Raw genomic sequence first — 21,900 nt, 5'->3', positions numbered from 1 at the left:
TGGAATTGGAATTATCTCTATTTCATAAATGAAATTCTGGGCACCACTGTTTCTTCGTGAAATACTTAACTCCTTGTATTTCTCATGCATAAATCAAGGACTGTCCACCATGAAATAAGGAGTTCTCTATACTTCCTGTATCCAAATCTAGGCATGATTCTCCCTCATGGAAGATGGACTTCTCTATATTTCACATCTGAAGATCAGAATGAACATTTTCCCGTTAGAAATAAAGACATCTATGCATTTCATGCGATCCACTGGTTCTTCAGTCTCTGAAACACCTGTTGGCATTTGTGGCTCTGTGTGTTGCACGCATGTGTGTACTTGTGTCACGTGTTTGTGTGTGTTTGTGGGGGGGTGTGGGGGGTGGGGTGGGGTGTGGTGGGTCTGTGAGTGTGTCAGGACTAAGGGAGGTAGGTGCTCAGTGTGAAACAGCAGACATCCTAGGAGAAAGAGCGTGAGCAGTGGAAACTGTCCAGGCACTTAACCTGAGTGTGCCCACCTGAGCTAGGCGGCCCGGACGTAGGAGTAACTAATGGTCAGGAGGAGCACTTTGGTCCACTTGAAACACTTGCAGGAATAGCTCTGTGCCTCTGGCAAGTGCATCTGCAGGCGCACATCCTTAGCTACGTGGGCGCCTGCCCTAAGCCACGGGCCGGGGGAAAGGCCGAGGGCTGACAGATCGTAGGCCAGGGGCTCCAGGCTGGTTGGGCTTGCGGCTGCATCGTGGGGCTTGGACAGCTAGCCGAGGAAAGTGCTCTGCATCTTCCTCAGAGGAGGGCTGCATTCCTGACAACTGCTCAAGCCTAAGGCACAAGTTTAGCCATGACTCTGCAGCAGGTGCACATGGGTGAGGTCGGCGTAAGCCCGCCCCCACCCGGGCCCCCGCCCCGCTTCCCCATCCCCCTCCACCGCGCACTCCTCCCCCAAACCCCCCTACCCTGCCCGCCTCCCTCCTACTCCCCCCACCCCCACCCCGTGGCTTGCGGTTTGGATCGGAGGAGAGCAACTCTGTCCCTGAGGTACCCAGGAACCCTGTCTTCCTGAGTGTGTCCCTGAGCACACGGGCGCGCTGCCCCAGGGGCAACTTCAAGCTTGAGGACTGTTGCAGCTTCAGGTGGCCCTGGCTCTCCCAGTCGCTGCTCGGGCGCGGCTGCACTGCTAGGCAGGCAAAAGGCTTGCCAGGACACGCCCACTTTGCGCTGGGCCGACATTGGCCGCCTGTCACAGGCTGGCAAGAGGGCCCAGGATTCCAAGGGGCGTGTCCCAGGAGCGAACCGCTTTAGACTCCATTTGATTGGTTCTGGGATGAGGTCAGGAGGTCAGGGTGGAGAGTTCAGCCCCTTCCCGTCGCCATAGTAGGCGGGCCTGGTGGCAGAGGGTTCTGCGCATGCGTCTCTCCCTTTCGCCGTTCCCTGGCTCTTGCCCAGTAACCCGTCGGGAGTAGGACCACGTAGACTGCGGCCGGCGGGCGGCCCGTGAGGGCCGTCTGCCGTGCTCTAGCGTCCAGCTTGTTTGCAGTTCCGGGCTTCGGCGAGAATACCATGGAGAGTGAGACGGGGCCAGAGGAAGGCGGCAGCACTCCGGGATCCTGGATCTTAGTTGTGAGCCCGGGTCTTGATGAGGGAGGGGCCCTGGGGCCTTCCAGTCCGGTGGGGGCGGCAGAGGCGATGCAGGCCGCAGGTGGTGCGCCAGGCGAGGAGGCCGCCCTCTTCTGGGTGGAGGCAGTGGAGGAAGGTGCGGCTGTGGAGGAGGGAGAGGTGGCGGGACTCGGGCAGGAGTTCCAGCTGCTGGTGTTGGACGTCATGGAGGAGGTGGAGGTGGTGGCATACGAGGAGCAGGAGCAGGTGTCCTCGGAGGAGCATGTCCACGACCATCCAAGGCCCGGAGCCCTGAGTGACCGGCCTGCACTGGAGGCGCTGGCGGCCCTGCAGCTGGAGCTGGAGCCCGTGAATAAGAAAGCCGAAAGGGCGCATGCTCGCCTGAAACATAAGACCAGTCAGCGGCGGAAGGTGCATCTAGAGCACAGAAGCGCCATCATCCAGGGCATCCGTGGCTTCTGGGTCGAAGTTGTATCCCTTGGTGTGGTGCTTGTGAGTTTTGTGTTTGTTTGTTTGTTTAAGCCGGGCTATGGCAGGAACAGTTTACAGATCTGGCAGTTCTGGTACCGTATTTACTTTTCTGGATGGTGGGTATTGGTTACCGTCCTGCATATCTGTTCCTGATCGTAGGTGTGATGTCCTTGCTGTTCTGGCTAGCCCAAATTGATAGTTGGGCTATACTTTGAGAGGTCCCTATCAGAATTGTCATTAGCACCAGGGTCTCTTCGGAGAGAAGGCTTGTCTGGAATGGGGGAGGGGTGGGGAAGTGTAAGTGGTCCTACGGGTTCTAGCTAGGAGTGCTTGTTTTCCCGAAGTAAGCTAACTTTCAAGGGGCTGAGATGAAGCTTATCCGGTTAGGAAGAGAACCTCCTCGTGGTAGGGCATTCATGGGCACAGCCTTGGACCTTGTGCGGCATTCATATAGCCCCGCGTGAACCGAAATGTGACGAGTTAACCAGTAGCAAGTTGAAGTCAAACAGGGAGGGCCATTCTACTCTTTAGGCTAGCTTTGTTCTTCCAGCACTTTTACCTCTAGCATCTAGAGGCTCCTTGACCTAAAGCAGTTTATGAACCACCCCCAAATGTCAGTTTTGATGAGCAAGCAAGATGCAGACATGCTTCACTTCATGACCAACTTGGAGGTCAGGCAGGGGACACTGATGATTGTGGAGGGGAGGTGACTGGGGAGGGGAGAGGGCATGGTCTATCCCTAACACAGGAAAGGACAGCTCTTCTGTAAAGAGGTTTCACACCCACCCCACCCCGCACACTTTGTCCTGGCAGGTGGAGGAATTCAGGCATCCCACTCGTCACTGCAAGATCACATTGTCCTTTCGGAGGAATAGGTATTTCCAGAATGAAGTGATTGTCAAGGAGTACCTGATGAAGGTCACTGGTGAGAAGCTGCTCCCTGGATCTTGGGTGGGGGCGGGGGTGGGTAGGGGTGGCGGGCGGTGGCCCGGTGGTTGGGGGCAGAAAAGTCTAGGTTGAATCGAAAAGTGATTTAGGTCTTTCTCCCAAACTGCTTTTCCTGCAGGATACCACGCATCTCATTCCACTCCAGTTCAGTGGCACCAGGGCTTTGAATGGAAGGCATACAGGCGCAGGCACCACGACAGCAGCGTTAACTTCTTCAACTGGTTCTTTGACCACAATTTCACAGGATCTGACTGGATTGCTGAGGTGGGGTCCCACGTGGCCACTGGGCCAGAACTGGTGACTTATGTCGGAGTTGTTGGCCGTGCACGGGAGGGCTCATGGTCTGGCCAGGCCTGTGCTGACCTTGCTCATTTCCCTGGCAGATCATCATAAGGGATCTGTGGCCCAATCCTTTGCAGTACTATGTGAGGAGGAAGGCTGCACCACAAAAGGTACCAGGAGGACGAGAGGTGAGGCGCCCAGGGGCCGAGCACTGGCATAAGTGTTGTCAAAAACTTGGGTCATTTATTCCACTTGTGAAGACAGTGAGACTCCGTGGAGTACAGAGTGACACCAGGGCATGAGGGAATCAGCAAGGGACAGCAAGGGTAGAGAACTGGGGTGAAGAACAGGTTCTAAGTAGAGAAGCTTGAGGTGGATGAAGTGGCCTGGACAGGCCAAAGCCACTGCAGTTTATATCTGAGGCAGCTGCACATGGCTGAACCGTCATTCCATGGCCAACAAGTCCAGCCTCAGGCTGCTCTTAAATTGGGACCCACCTGCTCTTCCTCATGAAGTCCCATTTCCAAAAAGGCCTGTGAGTCTCCTTTGTGCAAGGCGGTTCCCCCAGTGACCCATCATTTGATTCGATTCTGATCACCACACTCGTTTTGGTTTTTAATTTGCGTTTGCATCTTTTTCCTGCCACCCTCATTCTGAGCATACTGACCACTCTGCAGGATTATGGAGAATCCTCTTTTATTTATTTTAACTGGAGGATTATGACTTTACAATACCGTGACAGGTTTTGCTGTACATGGGCCAACATGAATCACCGATAGGGATACACGTGTCCCCCCAAATGCCGAACCCGCCACCCACCGACCTCCCCTGCCTGGCTGTCTGGGTTGCCCCCAACATGACTTTGGTTGCCTTGCTGCACGCGTCAAACTCGCACTGGTCATCTGTTGTGCATAAGCTAATGTAAACGTTTTGGGGCTACTCTCTCACATTGACCCACCGTCACCACCTCCCACTGAGGCCAAAGTCTGTTCTTTATATGTCTGTTACTTCTTTGCTGCCCTGCATGTTGGATGTTCAGCACCACGTACAAGGTCCTCAACTCCATATATTTGTGTGAACGGACAGTGTTTGTCTTTCTCTTTCTGACTTACTTCACGCGGTATAGTAGGCTCCACGTTCATTCCATCTCATTAGAACTGACATGGACGCGTTCCATGTTAGTGCTGTGTAAGACACCGCTGTGTATGTGTACTCCAACTTCCTTATCCCTTCATCTGCTGATGGACACGTAGGCTGCTTCCACGTCCTAGCTATTGTAAATAGTTCTACGCTGAAGACTGGGATACCTGTTTTTTACTCTGTGCTTCTAGGGCATGTAAACGTTCACAGACACACCCCCCTGGGAACTGACTTGAAAGAATCAAGCTGTCTTTAGAGTTTCCGGGGAGGGTAAGTGTACATATCTCTGTCTCTCTGTTTTGAAAGGAACCCGATCCCCCCAGCTTTTGAGACACTTAACGATGGCGTGCCCCCCTTCACCTAAAACAGAAAACCGAAGAAGCTGCTTCACGTGAAGACCAATGGCCAGCATAGTTCTCTTGGACGGGAAAGTAGTGAAGAGTGGTCTGGTGCTGAAGTGGATCGACAGTGAGACACCAGTAACCCTGAATTCACTGCAAAGGAAAAATAAAAAGCATCAGCTGCATGCGTGCGTGTATTGTTTGGGCAGGTCCTCAGGACAAACACTTCAGCTGCATGTACGAGTGTCAGTTCACCGCGTGGGAATTACCAGTCTGTGGAGATTCATAGAGGGGGCTAAGTCGTATGTTGGGGTTGTGTCAGGGGGTGACGTTCTTCCTGTGGGGTGGGGGTTGGGGAGGACGGAGAAGGAAGATGAGGGGCCTATTGACTGTGGGTCTGGCAATTTTACAAGGGAAATGTGGCTGTTCGTGGAAAGGGTCTGGTGAACAAGGGCCAGAGATTGAAACAGTGGAATGCAATTCTGTTGGAAGGTGGTGGCCCAGGTATCTTCTCTGTTGCCTATCATCAGACACTTTAATAAGGGTACAGAACAAAGGAAAAGCCTTATCATTGAACTCGCTATGAACCTCGAAGGCCACGTGTGTATGAGTGTGTATATGAGTGCACGGTCAGCTTTGCTGAGAGTCTGCTTCCCAGAGCTAGGGTTCCAGGTAACATCTTAGGGCATTGTGTATAAGGTATATGGAGGGGGGCTGTGGCCTAGGGAGAAAGTGAGGGGTGGGAAGGCAGTGAGGATACTAGTTTCTGGCAAAGGTGACCAGGGGAAAAGAGAAATTGCAAGGAATCAGATAAAGGAAAACAGATCCCGTCGTAGATGTTAGAGCTCATGTGAACTCTGTTATTTTTTCCAAGAACTCAGCTTCGGTATAGCGTGTCCAGGGGCAGAAGTGAGGGGAAAGAGGCTGTTAGGGTGAGCCTATGCAGCCATGTGGTCTGTGTCCCATGCTGCTGCTGCTGCTGCTGCTGCTGCAGCTCAGGGGTCAATATCCCTTTTTCCAGGAAGGCTTAAGGTCTTTGCCCAAGGCCCTCTGTCAGGCCAAGCTGTAGAAAAAGCATTTTTTCTCACCAGCCCTCTGGTGACAGTTTCTCTTCCTTGTGGAATGGCTCAGCACAGAATGTTTTCAACCACAAAGGAGCTGTCCTTCATCTAGGGCTTTGCCACTACTGTGTGGGCCAAGGGCCAGTGGGAACAGCTGGAGCACATGGAGCTCACTGAGGGACTGGTCGGCACTTAGGGTGGTCCTTCTGAAGTAGATGACTGCTTTCTGGAATCGCGTCCACCTCTGGATTGAGCAAAAGACAGACTGGCACAAATGGAGTAGGCAGAGTTCAACGTCTGTCCCCCCACTGTTGTCCTCTCATCCCAGATAGAAGGGCTCCACCGTGGGCATGCCTGAGGGTGATGTCCCACATGAAGTTCTGTCTCGCATGAAGTTCTCACTCTACAACTTTTCTCCCTGAAGCAGCATCTCTTTTGAGGGCAAAGGGTAAAGTTCACAGGTTTTATGGATGTCCTCTTCACGGTGCCCTGCATGAGATCTCCTGCCCAGGGCCAGCTTTTGCATTTGACCATGTACACCCCAGCTTTGCCCCTTCTCCAGAGACGCATCTACAGCGCTAGAAGGCAAGGCTTGGCCGTCTCTGGGTGCTTTCTGAACAAGCAGCCCAGGAGACACTGGAAACATGTCTTCTTACTTTCTGAATCTGTCAACGTCCAAGAATCCGTGGGGCTCCGGCAGGCTGGTACCTGTCTTTCCCAGTCCTAGTTCAAAACAAAACAGAGCAGAAACTATGGTGTGATAACTCGACAGCGGGTGTGAGATGGCATACTGGGGCATGGTTTTCGGGACCTTAGACTGGGCTCATTCTAGGGACTGCATGGCATTTACCCACATTCAGAAGTTTCCGTAAGGCATTGCAAAGAAGTTAAAGACAAGAAAAGTTTAGGACAGGGTCCCCCAGTGCCTAATATTTCCTGCCAGTGCTTCAGGACCAGGGTTGGCATTAGCTCTAACCTGTCCTCGAGTGGAGTGCAGAGATAGTCTTCGTTGACTGGATGGTCATCCTCTGGAGACTTGCCGTGACTTGTGTCCCAGGCTCTCTAGGGCTTTCACTTGGGCCCTAAAGGCTAGGTGCTCTTAGAGTTGACTGCACACTTGGATGTGTCGTGTAAGGTTTTCTTCCGCCGAATATCGATGCGTGTGAGACTCGCCGGTTTAGTGATGAATTCACGCGCATTCTGGCTCAACCAGCCTGAGCTGCATTTGCTTCCTGTGCCCTGGATGTGTTCATGTTTTCCTCTGTTTAGAATGAAGACTGGGTGTCTCCATTGTGTTTGCCCATGAATGTGAGTTGATGTTTCTTCCTGTGGGTCTGCCTATGCCTCCTGTCCTCTTTCATGTTGCACCCATGCTTGTGCCATTATGCACAGCTCTGCTGCCATATCTGTCTGAGTTCTTGCACGTCCCTATTCAACCTACATGCGTGGTGTTGCTCGTATTTACTCCTTCTTTGGTTAAGTTTGCGTATCTTTGTTAGACTGCATGTGAATTGGACCTATTCTTTCCTTCCTGGATCAAATGCTTCCAACATCTTGAATTGTGACTTTTTGAAAGACTTCCATGATATTTGTGCACATCAAGAAATGCTTTATCACAGGAATAGTTAACAGTGACCCACATGTGGAAACAAGAATACCCACACACTTACAGTAATGCCTGACGTGCAGGAATATCACTCATTGCAGGGAGAATATTGATTAGGATCACAGAGGGCAAAGATGTTGCAGGAATGCATATGTCAGGAAATGTTTTTGTTTTTCTCTGTCAGGAACGGTTTGGGGTTGACTTGTTAAGTGTTCTATAAACAGCGCCGCACGGTTGAAATACACTAACGTTTACCCCTACCCATGTGTCCTTGTGTTGATCATTCAACTGGCATTGCCCATGCAGAATTTCTTCATGATTGTCAGTAAATCATCCCCCAGGTGATAGGAATTGGGGCTTGCCTTTCTGTACAGAGAAAGTTGTGAAAGAGTTCTTGTGCTCACTGACCTTCTATAGCCTAGGGAAAAGGCGGTGCGAGATCAATTTCAAGTTCAAAGTCCCTTGCTATTTCTGTGTCGTTTCTGGAAGGAAAGCCCAGGGAATGGAATCACACCAACCCGACTGGCACGGTGAACCAGTCCAAGGCAACAGGAGTAGAGAACACAGGCACAGGTCACTCTGCTGTCCACAGTGAGGACTTCCAACCCTGCCAACCTCTTTGGATATCAGTCCCACTCATGAGCCATTCCCATTCACCTTCCACGATATACCATAGAAGTAGAAGAGGACACTGACTTGATCAATTACCGATTGAAAACATCAACGGGGCAAAAAAAAAAAAAAAAAGAGTGGTGCTTATCAAAGTCCATTATCCTGGATCAGTAAACCAAAGTTCCGCATGTGTGCAAGTTGCTTTTCAGAATTGTTGGTGTGTGAGTGTGTGAGTGTGTGTATGAGTGTGTGTGTGCGTGCACGCGCGTGCAAACACATGTGCGCTGGGCAAAATGTGTGTGTGAACTCTCTGAACTGGCCTGGCTGGGGGATGGAAGAATGCACACTGAAAACATGAAAGAGCTTGTGTAAAGTACGACGATCTTGGGGCGGCAGAAACACTGGAGAAAAGCCCTGGAGGAAAGCCCAGGGATCTCACCCACGGAGCAAGCTGTACATGTAAACAGGCATGTAAGTGTAAACACGGATCCCTGAGGAGAAAGGAGAGGCAGGCCAAAAGCACCTGAGGCAAGTCAGGGAGGATGCTAAGGAGCAGAGCCAGAGTGGGCCAGACTCCCCGGCACAGAAGAGGGGCTACGCACAGCCCTTAGGACACCCGGCCACAAAGGGTTTTCTGTCCTCAGGTGAAGGAGCATTCTTTCCCCGACATGACCAGCCATATGAACACAGCTTGCCCTTTTCTCTAAGGTTTGGGAACTGTAGCAGCACTTAGCGCTGCTATGTGCAGCCTTTGCCAGTTTGAAACATCACTCCTTAAAAGGGTGTCCTAGGTTGATCCTCTCACCTGTCCCAGTCCCACAGGCCTGGGCTGATGGGGTAGGCTGGCGTGTGTTCTCACCTGGGGGCTGGATGAGAACAGAGCTACTTTGAAAGCGCCTCTGTACAATAAATGGGCAGACTTCAATTCCTCTGGCACTGGTGAGTCATGGCTCTTAGCGGGACACTGTTCTTAGCATCTCCGGATTGAGAGATGTTTCATCTCTAAATCTCTCTCTACACAGAGAAGTCCAGGTTTGTGTCACATTTGGACACGTGGGCAACAGTCTTTTACGTGAAGCGCGGAACTCGTTATTTCCCGAAAGAATACATGCATTAAGTTTTCTGCCAAGAAATGTGGCATTCTCTCTGTTTCACCTGTGAAAATCTCACCACAAACTTCCCAAAAGGGAAATGGAATTCTCTATATGTTATATGAATCATGGGTGCACGTGTTATTTGCCGGCATGAAATTTGGAATTCTGTGTATTTCCCGTATGAAAACCTGGGTGCTGACTTTTGCACATGAAATCTGGAATGTCGTGTATTAAACTTAGGAACATCAGGCCACTGATTTTAGCACACAAAATACGGAATTTTGATGACTTTACGTATGTAATCCGGGGCACTGATTTTTCCTCTGTTGAGTACGGATTTCCTTACATGTCTTTATCTTTCCTCTGTAAGAAAATCGTGGCAGAGACTTAGTCCATGAGCTAATGAACTGTTTATATTTCATGTAGGAGAATCTGGGTCGTGATTTTCCTACATGAAACATGCAGTTCTCTGTATTTAATGAATGAACATCCGGGCACCGATTTTCCTGCCTTGAATATGGGTTTCTCTACGTCGGCATTTGAAACTCCAGGCACGGAGCTTTTCCCCGCGAAATATGAAATTCTGGTATTTCACATTGAATTGGGCATAAACAAGGTAACACGAAATACGGAATTTTTCATCTTTCTCATTTGAAAATCTGTGTGCTGACTTGCGTTATGAGTTACAGAACACTGTATATGTAACAACTGAAAGAATTGGCCTCGATTTTCCTACACAAAATATGGAATTTTCTATTTCATACATAAAGTGATTTTCATGCTTGAGGTATGAAGTCACTGTCAATGAAAACACGAAGTCAATCCTTGTTCAAGGTGATGAACAGGTAAGTCAAAAACCTTGAGCATGAGACCACACCTGAAAGGGGAACCCTGAATGTTCTGAAACTCTGAGACTGGATAAAACCTGGTCTTTTATGCAAAATGGGGGGACAGAAGTACTAACTAAGAGCCCTAACCCCAAGACCTGGATGTTTCCTCTTTAGCCACACTCACTCTTGAGCAGGGTTGCTTTAAAAAGCCACATGTAAGAACAATCAGTCTGGGGACAGCGGACAGCCGTGGTCAGCCGGCCTGGTGTGAATTCACAAGCGAGCTCTAAGGCAGGTCAAGCGGGGATTCTAGATCCTGGCTGCTACCATTCAAATGCCAATTAGACATTCACGGATTATGTGACCCCGGACAACCTGTTTGACCTGGCCAGATCTCAGTGTGCTCATCTGTAACATGGGAGTGAGGACGTCCCTGAAACCCCACTGGTTGAGACCTAGCCTTCCAATGTGGGGGGTACGGTTTTGATTCCCTACTCAGGGAGATAAGATTCCCCAAGCCTTGTAGTCAACGACACCAAAACGTTTTGAAAGAAGGAAAGTACAGCAATATTACAACAAATTCAATAAAGACCTTACAAATTGTCCACACTAAACAAAAGTGTTACTGATATGAAGCCCAATGAGACATTAGGCTTTCTCTCAAAAGACATTAGGTGTTCACTCAAAAACCCGCTTTCATTCTACAGCTGTCTAGCAACTCCTGTTCTAGGCCCCAGCAGGGAGCAGAAGGGACTCCCCAGAGAGCTGCAATTCTGGTGGTGATTTTCACTCCCCGGGTTCTCCAGACATGAACCTGCACATCACTCCAGAGCACCCTCATCCGACAGCAAGCTTTACTTGCCCGGATTAGACAGTGAGCATGAAAGCACTCGGCAAATTAAGAGAGAAGTAGAGAGGAGGGCTGGGGTGGTGGACGGGACGCTTTGGGAATCTGGGATTACCAGGTGCAAACTCTTATACGTAAAATAAACAACAAGGTCCTCCTGTGTAGCACAGGGAACGACAATCAATATCCTGTGGTAAGCCATAATGGAAAGGAATATGAAAAAGTATGCGTGTATATAACTGAATCATTGTCTTGTACCGTCGAAATTAATACACCCTTCTACATCACCTATACTTCAATAAAATAAATTTTAAAAGACAGAAGACAGAACCTAAATGGAGAGTGTGCCCACAAGTGAACACAGAGCAGGCAAGCCTGGCCACCACATCCCTAACAAGGACCAGGCCAAGAGAACAGGTGAGTTGGGGAGGGATTCCACCACTTCCTGGTCCCCTTTAATTCCTGGAAAGACCCAAAGCTGGGCTTCCCCAATCCAACCACGGGCACTCACTCTGCTAGCGTACTCGGCGGTGCCTGCAGCGACATCAGCTGAAGCGGTGGCGATGGGCGCGCTGACCGAAGATGCAAGGGTGCTCGTGGGTCCTGAGCTGGGGACCAGGGGCGACGAATCCGTGTTGGTCACCAGGGTGATGGTGGAGGTTGATGGCTTCTGTGTGATCTCGTTCTGCTGGACACCTGAAAAAGCAAATGTGCTTGGTCTCCCCACCGCCTGGGGAAGGCTGTCCCAGCTCCAAGCGGCGGTGGGAGCAGGGCCCAATCCACACTCTTCGAGTTTCTCTGCTTTCAAAGGAAAACGACTCTCACCTTAGCCAAATTTGAGCAAGGCTCCACGGAGCCCTTTCTCAGTAAGGCCTGCACCTGGGTCTTTAAGTTTGCAACAGCTCAAGGCTGCATGCCTTGGATGACCCCCACCCCTTTAAAGTCCCCACCTACGAAAACTCAAGGCTGCCAATAGAAGTGACTATGTGCTCCACTCAACACTTAAGGATAGGGCCCGTTGCCCAGTCTCTACGGGAGGGCAGAAAGCCTGCCTTTAAGAGGTAACAGGGTTAGCAAACCCAGATATTCCGCATGGACCAACACCCCCTGCGCACGTTCTGTCAAACTGTCATTTTCTGACTCTATAGACTTCCCATGATTCCCCTTGCCTATTCCCAAATTCTCCCTTTAAAACCCCAGTTCCTTGTGTACACATTGGTGTTGGTGTCAGTTCATGCTGGGCATTTGGCCCTCCTGCAATAGTAAATAGAGGACTAAAATCTATCCAAAGCAATCGATAGGGTCAGTGTAGTCCCTGTAAAGCTATGAGCAGTATTTGTCAGAGCACTAGGACCAGTCATTTCACAATTGGTATGGAAATCCAAAACACCTGGAAGAGCCAAAGCAATCTTGACAAAGAAGAATGGAACTGCAGGAATCAGCCTGCCTAACTTCAAGCTATACTACAAAGCCACAGTCATCAATGCAGTATGGTACTGGCACAAAGACAGAAACATAAGTCAATGGAACAAAAGAGAAAGCCCAGAGATTCATATCCGCACCTACGGACACCTTATCTTTGACAAAGCAGACGAGGATGTACAATGCAGAAAAGACAATCTCTTCAGCAAGGGGCGCTGGGAAAACTGGGCAACCACGCATAAAAGAATGAAACTACAACACTTGCTAACACCGCACACAAAATATAAACTCAAAATGGATCGAAGATCTAAACATGAGACCGCAAACGATTACACTGCTGAAGGAAAATTTAGGCAAAACACTCTCTGGTGTAAAGCACAGTAGGATCCTCTCTGGCGAACCTCCCAGAATAATGGGAATAAAAGCAAAACTAAAACAAATGGGACCTACTTAAACTTAAAAGCTTATGCTCAACGAAGGAAACTACAAGCAAAGTGGAAAGACAGAATTCAGAATGGGGGCAAATAATAGCAAATGAAGCAACTCGTACAGAATTAATCTAAAAAATATACAAGCAACTCCTGCACTCAATTCCAGAAAAGTAGGCGACCCAGGCCAAAAAAAATAATAATCATCATCATGGGCCAAAGAAGTAAACAGACATTTCTCCAAAAAAGAAATACAGATGGCTATCAAACACAGGAAAAGATGCGCAACATCCCTTACTATCAGAGAAACGCAAATCGAAACCACAATGAGGTACCATCTCAGGCCGGTCAGAATAGCTGCTGTCCAAAATCTACAGACAATGAATGTTTGAGAGGGGGCAGAGAAAAAAAGAAACCCTCTCACACTGTCTGTGTGAATTTCAAACTAGCACAGCCACTATGGGAACAACGTACAGAGTGCTCAAAAACCTGGAAATAGAACTGCCATACAACCCAGCAATCCCTCTGCTGGGCATACACACCGAAGAAACCAGAATTAAAACACACTCGTGCCCCAGTGTTCGTCGCGGCTCTCTTTACAACAGATAGGACGTGGAAGCAGCCTAGATGTCCGTGGGCAGACGAACTGGAGATGAAAGCTGGGGTAGATATAGACAGTAGAATTTTACTCAGCTCTTAAAAAGAATGCATTTGAATCAGTTCTAATGAGCTGGACGCAAGTGGAGCCTCTTATGCAGAGAAAAGTCAGTCAGAAGGAAAAACCCACGCATATATATGGAATTGAGACAGATGGAATTAACAGTGACCCTATATGCGAGACAGCAAAAGAGACACAGATGTAAAGAACAGATTTCGGGACTCTGTAGGAGAAGGCAAGGGTGCGATGGTTTGAGAGAATAGCATTGAAACATGTATATTATCACATACGAAATACATCGCCAGGCCAGGTTCGATGCACGAGACAGGGAGCTCAGGGCTGGTGCACTGGGATGACCCAGAGGGATGGGATGGGGAGTGGGAATCAGGACGGGGAATGCATGTACACGGCTGATTCGTGTGAACGTACGGCAAAAAGCACCACAATAATGTCAAGTAACTCACCTCCAATTAAACTAAACTTTTTAAAAAACGTACAGGATAACAAAGAGCGAGCAGAAGATACTTTAAACGAGTGAGAATAAAAACACAGCGTATCAGAATTCGTGAGATGCAGATCTAGACGTGCTTATAATTTTAAATGCTTGTATTAGAAAAGAATAAAAGCCTAAGCCAGTGGAAAGAGAAATGGCAAACTCCGTCAAGGCTTTCAGCAAAGGCCACATAGAGGAAACGTGAGGGAGGGGTGTGATTAGCCGGTGCAAACTTCTTGCTGTCACATCTTGTGTTCTTGAGGTGAGCTGGTGGCCAGCTAACTGTGTCCTGCAATCCTCAAGGGAAACAAGTATGATTCCCTATCCCCTGAAAGGAGATTCCCCAGATTGACTTTCACCCTCCAAGGTCCTGGTTGCGAGAAGGGGGTCCCCGTATAGCCTGGTAGTCCCAGCTGGAAGAGGCAGGTCTCAGTTCTCTGTGCCCTCCTCTTACCAAGGCCCCCACACACTGCCCGGCCACCTGCCATGAGGGAGCCAGGTACCCAGCACGCAGCTGACCCTCAGCCTCCTCCGTCTACCCAAATGGGGAGCTCGGTCCTGTAGACTGTGGCCCATGGACATTGCCACAACCATTCGGACATGGAGGTGGGCATGGGACACGGTGGCCGTTGCTTTGAAACCTGGGCCAGGCCGCTGAGTGGCTCCAGCAAGGCCTCCGGGACTCTGCAAGACACAGCCTTTCCTCACGCTTGTCCAAGCACCACAGTTCATTACCCAGCCCAAGGCCCAAGGGCCTGGAAGGCCCTGTGGGAAGGCTTTGATATCTCTCTCAGTGCATTCAGCTGAGAGGCTTTCTGTTGGTGGTGTTGGGTTTGCGAACTTCCCTAATGGTCTTGGGCTGAGGCCTGCAGCTCCGTTTTCCATCCTGCCTCTTTTACAGTGTCTTCCTGGATGAGCTGAGTCAACCTGTGACTAAAAGATGGTAACGTGGACCATCGGGGGCCATTTCCACTGGCCCGATGACCACATCCTACTCTCTTTCTATAACGCAGGGCTTTCAACGTGACAATGTCGTGTGATGTAAAAGCCTTCATCTTCCTCGAACTCAAGTATTTAACTCAGCATACTCTCCTCAAGAACATGTATTGCATACGGGGCTACCATTTATTTTTTCACTGCCGGAATTATACTGGACATGTGATGTACTTCCAACCATTATTTTGGGGCCATAGTCACGTTACAGTGTTTCTTTGGTTTCTGCTGTGCGTGAATCAAGTTTTAGCTGTACGTGTATCCCGTCAATTTTGGATTTCCTTCCCATTTAGGCCACCACAGAGCAGTCGAGTCCCTTTCTTCTTTCACTTTTTCTTTTTATTAAATTCAACTGGGGGTTAATTATGATACAATATTGTAATGGCTTCTGCCATGCATCAACATTAATAAGCCATAAGTACACAGGGGTCCCAGCTATCCTGGAGCCGCTCCCACATCCCTGCCTACGCTATTCTTCGGGATTGCTCCAGAGCACTTGCTCTGCATTCCCTGATTCATGCAGATGAAAACCAGAAAGATGATTTTTCTGCATAAAATATGCAATTGTCCTTCTTTCACATGTGAGAACATGGGTGCAGAGGTTTCTACCTGAAATAGGAAATCGGTATTTCATGTATGAAAATCGACTTGCATCATTTTCTTCATCATATGTGGAATCTTGTGTCTCCCAGACGTATATCTGTGCACACGTTTTCCTACATGAGTGGGGAATTCTATATATTTTACATATGAAAAGTTGAGCCTACAATTCCCTTCTTGAATCCTGAAATTGTATACATTTCGTATATGAAGATCTCAATGAAAGTTTACTGACATGAAGTGTGAAATTAAGATCTGGTGAACCAATATGGAATTGGAATTATCTCTATTTCATAAATGAAATTCTGGGCACCACTGTTTCTTCGTGAAATACTTAACTCCTTGTATTTCTCATGCATAAATCAAGGACTGTCCACCATGAAATAAGGAGTTCTCTATACTTCCTGTATCCAAATCTAGGCATGATTCTCCCTCATGGAAGATGGACTTCTCTATATTTCACATCTGAAGATCAGAATGAACATTTTCCCGTTAGAAATAAAGACATCTATGCATTTCATGCGATCCACTGGTTCTTCAGTCTCTGAAACACCTGTTGGCATTTGTGGCTCTGTGTGTTGCACGCATGTGTGTACTTGTGTCACGTGTTTGTGTGTGTTTGTGGGGGGGTGTGGGGGGTGGGGTGGGGTGTGGTGGGTCTGTGAGTGTGTCAGGACTAAGGGAGGTAGGTGCTCAGTGTGAAACAGCAGACATCCTAGGAGAAAGAGCGTGAGCAGTGGAAACTGTCCAGGCACTTAACCTGAGTGTGCCCACCTGAGCTAGGCGGCCCGGACGTAGGAGTAACTAATGGTCAGGAGGAGCACTTTGGTCCACTTGAAACACTTGCAGGAATAGCTCTGTGCCTCTGGCAAGTGCATCTGCAGGCGCACATCCTTAGCTACGTGGGCGCCTGCCCTAAGCCACGGGCCGGGGGAAAGGCCGAGGGCTGACAGATCGTAGGCCAGGGGCTCCAGGCTGGTTGGGCTTGCGGCTGCATCGTGGGGCTTGGACAGCTAGCCGAGGAAAGTGCTCTGCATCTTCCTCAGAGGAGGGCTGCATTCCTGACAACTGCTCAAGCCTAAGGCACAAGTTTAGCCATGACTCTGCAGCAGGTGCACATGGGTGAGGTCGGCGTAAGCCCGCCCCCACCCGGGCCCCCGCCCCGCTTCCCCATCCCCCTCCACCGCGCACTCCTCCCCCAAACCCCCCTACCCTGCCCGCCTCCCTCCTACTCCCCCCACCCCCACCCCGTGGCTTGCGGTTTGGATCGGAGGAGAGCAACTCTGTCCCTGAGGTACCCAGGAACCCTGTCTTCCTGAGTGTGTCCCTGAGCACACGGGCGCGCTGCCCCAGGGGCAACTTCAAGCTTGAGGACTGTTGCAGCTTCAGGTGGCCCTGGCTCTCCCAGTCGCTGCTCGGGCGCGGCTGCACTGCTAGGCAGGCAAAAGGCTTGCCAGGACACGCCCACTTTGCGCTGGGCCGACATTGGCCGCCTGTCACAGGCTGGCAAGAGGGCCCAGGATTCCAAGGGGCGTGTCCCAGGAGCGAACCGCTTTAGACTCCATTTGATTGGTTCTGGGATGAGGTCAGGAGGTCAGGGTGGAGAGTTCAGCCCCTTCCCGTCGCCATAGTAGGCGGGCCTGGTGGCAGAGGGTTCTGCGCATGCGTCTCTCCCTTTCGCCGTTCCCTGGCTCTTGCCCAGTAACCCGTCGGGAGTAGGACCACGTAGACTGCGGCCGGCGGGCGGCCCGTGAGGGCCGTCTGCCGTGCTCTAGCGTCCAGCTTGTTTGCAGTTCCGGGCTTCGGCGAGAATACCATGGAGAGTGAGACGGGGCCAGAGGAAGGCGGCAGCACTCCGGGATCCTGGATCTTAGTTGTGAGCCCGGGTCTTCATGAGGGAGGGGCCCTGGGGCCTTCCAGTCCGGTGGGGGCGGCAGAGGCGATGCAGGCCGCAGGTGGTGCGCCAGGCGAGGAGGCCGCCCTCTTCTGGGTGGAGGCAGTGGAGGAAGGTGCGGCTGTGGAGGAGGGAGAGGTGGCGGGACTCGGGCAGGAGTTCCAGCTGCTGGTGTTGGACGTCATGGAGGAGGTGGAGGTGGTGGCATACGAGGAGCAGGAGCAGGTGTCCTCGGAGGAGCATGTCCACGACCATCCAAGGCCCGGAGCCCTGAGTGACCGGCCTGCACTGGAGGCGCTGGCGGCCCTGCAGCTGGAGCTGGAGCCCGTGAATAAGAAAGCCGAAAGGGCGCATGCTCGCCTGAAACATAAGACCAGTCAGCGGCGGAAGGTGCATCTAGAGCACAGAAGCGCCATCATCCAGGGCATCCGTGGCTTCTGGGTCGAAGTTGTATCCCTTGGTGTGGTGCTTGTGAGTTTTGTGTTTGTTTGTTTGTTTAAGCCGGGCTATGGCAGGAACAGTTTACAGATCTGGCAGTTCTGGTACCGTATTTACTTTTCTGGATGGTGGGTATTGGTTACCGTCCTGCATATCTGTTCCTGATCGTAGGTGTGATGTCCTTGCTGTTCTGGCTAGCCCAAATTGATAGTTGGGCTATACTTTGAGAGGTCCCTATCAGAATTGTCATTAGCACCAGGGTCTCTTCGGAGAGAAGGCTTGTCTGGAATGGGGGAGGGGTGGGGAAGTGTAAGTGGTCCTACGGGTTCTAGCTAGGAGTGCTTGTTTTCCCGAAGTAAGCTAACTTTCAAGGGGCTGAGATGAAGCTTATCCGGTTAGGAAGAGAACCTCCTCGTGGTAGGGCATTCATGGGCACAGCCTTGGACCTTGTGCGGCATTCATATAGCCCCGCGTGAACCGAAATGTGACGAGTTAACCAGTAGCAAGTTGAAGTCAAACAGGGAGGGCCATTCTACTCTTTAGGCTAGCTTTGTTCTTCCAGCACTTTTACCTCTAGCATCTAGAGGCTCCTTGACCTAAAGCAGTTTATGAACCACCCCCAAATGTCAGTTTTGATGAGCAAGCAAGATGCAGACATGCTTCACTTCATGACCAACTTGGAGGTCAGGCAGGGGACACTGATGATTGTGGAGGGGAGGTGACTGGGGAGGGGAGAGGGCATGGTCTATCCCTAACACAGGAAAGGACAGCTCTTCTGTAAAGAGGTTTCACACCCACCCCACCCCGCACACTTTGTCCTGGCAGGTGGAGGAATTCAGGCATCCCACTCGTCACTGCAAGATCACATTGTCCTTTCGGAGGAATAGGTATTTCCAGAATGAAGTGATTGTCAAGGAGTACCTGATGAAGGTCACTGGTGAGAAGCTGCTCCCTGGATCTTGGGTGGGGGCGGGGGTGGGTAGGGGTGGCGGGCGGTGGCCCGGTGGTTGGGGGCAGAAAAGTCTAGGTTGAATCGAAAAGTGATTTAGGTCTTTCTCCCAAACTGCTTTTCCTGCAGGATACCACGCATCTCATTCCACTCCAGTTCAGTGGCACCAGGGCTTTGAATGGAAGGCATACAGGCGCAGGCACCACGACAGCAGCGTTAACTTCTTCAACTGGTTCTTTGACCACAATTTCACAGGATCTGACTGGATTGCTGAGGTGGGGTCCCACGTGGCCACTGGGCCAGAACTGGTGACTTATGTCGGAGTTGTTGGCCGTGCACGGGAGGGCTCATGGTCTGGCCAGGCCTGTGCTGACCTTGCTCATTTCCCTGGCAGATCATCATAAGGGATCTGTGGCCCAATCCTTTGCAGTACTATGTGAGGAGGAAGGCTGCACCACAAAAGGTACCAGGAGGACGAGAGGTGAGGCGCCCAGGGGCCGAGCACTGGCATAAGTGTTGTCAAAAACTTGGGTCATTTATTCCACTTGTGAAGACAGTGAGACTCCGTGGAGTACAGAGTGACACCAGGGCATGAGGGAATCAGCAAGGGACAGCAAGGGTAGAGAACTGGGGTGAAGAACAGGTTCTAAGTAGAGAAGCTTGAGGTGGATGAAGTGGCCTGGACAGGCCAAAGCCACTGCAGTTTATATCTGAGGCAGCTGCACATGGCTGAACCGTCATTCCATGGCCAACAAGTCCAGCCTCAGGCTGCTCTTAAATTGGGACCCACCTGCTCTTCCTCATGAAGTCCCATTTCCAAAAAGGCCTGTGAGTCTCCTTTGTGCAAGGCGGTTCCCCCAGTGACCCATCATTTGATTCGATTCTGATCACCACACTCGTTTTGGTTTTTAATTTGCGTTTGCATCTTTTTCCTGCCACCCTCATTCTGAGCATACTGACCACTCTGCAGGATTATGGAGAATCCTCTTTTATTTATTTTAACTGGAGGATTATGACTTTACAATACCGTGACAGGTTTTGCTGTACATGGGCCAACATGAATCACCGATAGGGATACACGTGTCCCCCCAAATGCCGAACCCGCCACCCACCGACCTCCCCTGCCTGGCTGTCTGGGTTGCCCCCAACATGACTTTGGTTGCCTTGCTGCACGCGTCAAACTCGCACTGGTCATCTGTTGTGCATAAGCTAATGTAAACGTTTTGGGGCTACTCTCTCACATTGACCCACCGTCACCACCTCCCACTGAGGCCAAAGTCTGTTCTTTATATGTCTGTTACTTCTTTGCTGCCCTGCATGTTGGATGTTCAGCACCACGTACAAGGTCCTCAACTCCATATATTTGTGTGAACGGACAGTGTTTGTCTTTCTCTTTCTGACTTACTTCACGCGGTATAGTAGGCTCCACGTTCATTCCATCTCATTAGAACTGACATGGACGCGTTCCATGTTAGTGCTGTGTAAGACACCGCTGTGTATGTGTACTCCAACTTCCTTATCCCTTCATCTGCTGATGGACACGTAGGCTGCTTCCACGTCCTAGCTATTGTAAATAGTTCTACGCTGAAGACTGGGATACCTGTTTTTTACTCTGTGCTTCTAGGGCATGTAAACGTTCACAGACACACCCCCCTGGGAACTGACTTGAAAGAATCAAGCTGTCTTTAGAGTTTCCGGGGAGGGTAAGTGTACATATCTCTGTCTCTCTGTTTTGAAAGGAACCCGATCCCCCCAGCTTTTGAGACACTTAACGATGGCGTGCCCCCCTTCACCTAAAACAGAAAACCGAAGAAGCTGCTTCACGTGAAGACCAATGGCCAGCATAGTTCTCTTGGACGGGAAAGTAGTGAAGAGTGGTCTGGTGCTGAAGTGGATCGACAGTGAGACACCAGTAACCCTGAATTCACTGCAAAGGAAAAATAAAAAGCATCAGCTGCATGCGTGCGTGTATTGTTTGGGCAGGTCCTCAGGACAAACACTTCAGCTGCATGTACGAGTGTCAGTTCACCGCGTGGGAATTACCAGTCTGTGGAGATTCATAGAGGGGGCTAAGTCGTATGTTGGGGTTGTGTCAGGGGGTGACGTTCTTCCTGTGGGGTGGGGGTTGGGGAGGACGGAGAAGGAAGATGAGGGGCCTATTGACTGTGGGTCTGGCAATTTTACAAGGGAAATGTGGCTGTTCGTGGAAAGGGTCTGGTGAACAAGGGCCAGAGATTGAAACAGTGGAATGCAATTCTGTTGGAAGGTGGTGGCCCAGGTATCTTCTCTGTTGCCTATCATCAGACACTTTAATAAGGGTACAGAACAAAGGAAAAGCCTTATCATTGAACTCGCTATGAACCTCGAAGGCCACGTGTGTATGAGTGTGTATATGAGTGCACGGTCAGCTTTGCTGAGAGTCTGCTTCCCAGAGCTAGGGTTCCAGGTAACATCTTAGGGCATTGTGTATAAGGTATATGGAGGGGGGCTGTGGCCTAGGGAGAAAGTGAGGGGTGGGAAGGCAGTGAGGATACTAGTTTCTGGCAAAGGTGACCAGGGGAAAAGAGAAATTGCAAGGAATCAGATAAAGGAAAACAGATCCCGTCGTAGATGTTAGAGCTCATGTGAACTCTGTTATTTTTTCCAAGAACTCAGCTTCGGTATAGCGTGTCCAGGGGCAGAAGTGAGGGGAAAGAGGCTGTTAGGGTGAGCCTATGCAGCCATGTGGTCTGTGTCCCATGCTGCTGCTGCTGCTGCTGCTGCTGCAGCTCAGGGGTCAATATCCCTTTTTCCAGGAAGGCTTAAGGTCTTTGCCCAAGGCCCTCTGTCAGGCCAAGCTGTAGAAAAAGCATTTTTTCTCACCAGCCCTCTGGTGACAGTTTCTCTTCCTTGTGGAATGGCTCAGCACAGAATGTTTTCAACCACAAAGGAGCTGTCCTTCATCTAGGGCTTTGCCACTACTGTGTGGGCCAAGGGCCAGTGGGAACAGCTGGAGCACATGGAGCTCACTGAGGGACTGGTCGGCACTTAGGGTGGTCCTTCTGAAGTAGATGACTGCTTTCTGGAATCGCGTCCACCTCTGGATTGAGCAAAAGACAGACTGGCACAAATGGAGTAGGCAGAGTTCAACGTCTGTCCCCCCACTGTTGTCCTCTCATCCCAGATAGAAGGGCTCCACCGTGGGCATGC

The 21,900-nt window shown here is 50.5% G+C and overlaps 2 protein-coding genes across 4 annotated transcripts; both read left to right on the top strand.

The window, feature by feature from the left end:
- Positions 1–1,330: 1,330 nt before the first annotated feature.
- LOC132344493 (testis-specific Y-encoded protein 3-like) lies at positions 1,331–4,971 on the top strand. 2 transcript variants are annotated; one of them, XM_059884111.1, is made up of 6 exons: positions 1,331–2,075; positions 2,669–2,746; positions 2,889–3,000; positions 3,142–3,287; positions 3,407–3,493; positions 4,752–4,971. In XM_059884111.1, the coding sequence occupies exons 1-6, from the start codon at positions 1,548–1,550 to the stop codon at positions 4,773–4,775; spliced, it is 975 nt and encodes a 324-aa protein (XP_059740094.1). In that variant the 5' UTR covers positions 1,331–1,547; the 3' UTR covers positions 4,776–4,971. The 2 variants fall into 2 exon arrangements, with proteins under 2 accessions (XP_059740094.1, XP_059740095.1); XM_059884112.1 differs by lacking the exon at positions 2,669–2,746 and having other exon boundaries at positions 1,630–2,096.
- Positions 4,972–17,029: 12,058 nt separating this feature from the next.
- LOC132344492 (testis-specific Y-encoded protein 3-like) lies at positions 17,030–20,670 on the top strand. 2 transcript variants are annotated; one of them, XM_059884109.1, is made up of 6 exons: positions 17,030–17,774; positions 18,368–18,445; positions 18,588–18,699; positions 18,841–18,986; positions 19,106–19,192; positions 20,451–20,670. In XM_059884109.1, the coding sequence occupies exons 1-6, from the start codon at positions 17,247–17,249 to the stop codon at positions 20,472–20,474; spliced, it is 975 nt and encodes a 324-aa protein (XP_059740092.1). In that variant the 5' UTR covers positions 17,030–17,246; the 3' UTR covers positions 20,475–20,670. The 2 variants fall into 2 exon arrangements, with proteins under 2 accessions (XP_059740092.1, XP_059740093.1); XM_059884110.1 differs by lacking the exon at positions 18,368–18,445 and having other exon boundaries at positions 17,030–17,795.
- Positions 20,671–21,900: the final 1,230 nt, after the last annotated feature.

The sequence above is a fragment of the Bos taurus genome, chromosome Y (assembly GCF_002263795.3).
Source record: "Bos taurus isolate L1 Dominette 01449 registration number 42190680 breed Hereford chromosome Y, ARS-UCD2.0, whole genome shotgun sequence".
In the NCBI taxonomy this organism is placed as follows: Eukaryota; Metazoa; Chordata; class Mammalia; order Artiodactyla; family Bovidae; genus Bos; species Bos taurus.
This window is presented reverse-complemented; position numbering and strand designations above follow the sequence as displayed.

Coding starts and splice junctions, on each gene's coding strand:
- LOC132344493 (XM_059884111.1), top strand. CDS start 1,548: ATGGAGAGTGAGACGGGGCCAGAGGAAGGCGGCAGCACTCCGGGATCC. Junction 3,001..3,141: donor GTACCTGATGAAGGTCACTG/GTGAGAAGCTGC, acceptor CTTTTCCTGCAG/GATACCACGCATCTCATTCC. Junction 3,288..3,406: donor GATCTGACTGGATTGCTGAG/GTGGGGTCCCAC, acceptor TTTCCCTGGCAG/ATCATCATAAGGGATCTGTG.
- LOC132344492 (XM_059884109.1), top strand. CDS start 17,247: ATGGAGAGTGAGACGGGGCCAGAGGAAGGCGGCAGCACTCCGGGATCC. Junction 18,700..18,840: donor GTACCTGATGAAGGTCACTG/GTGAGAAGCTGC, acceptor CTTTTCCTGCAG/GATACCACGCATCTCATTCC. Junction 19,193..20,450: donor AGGTACCAGGAGGACGAGAG/GTGAGGCGCCCA, acceptor CTGTTTTGAAAG/GAACCCGATCCCCCCAGCTT.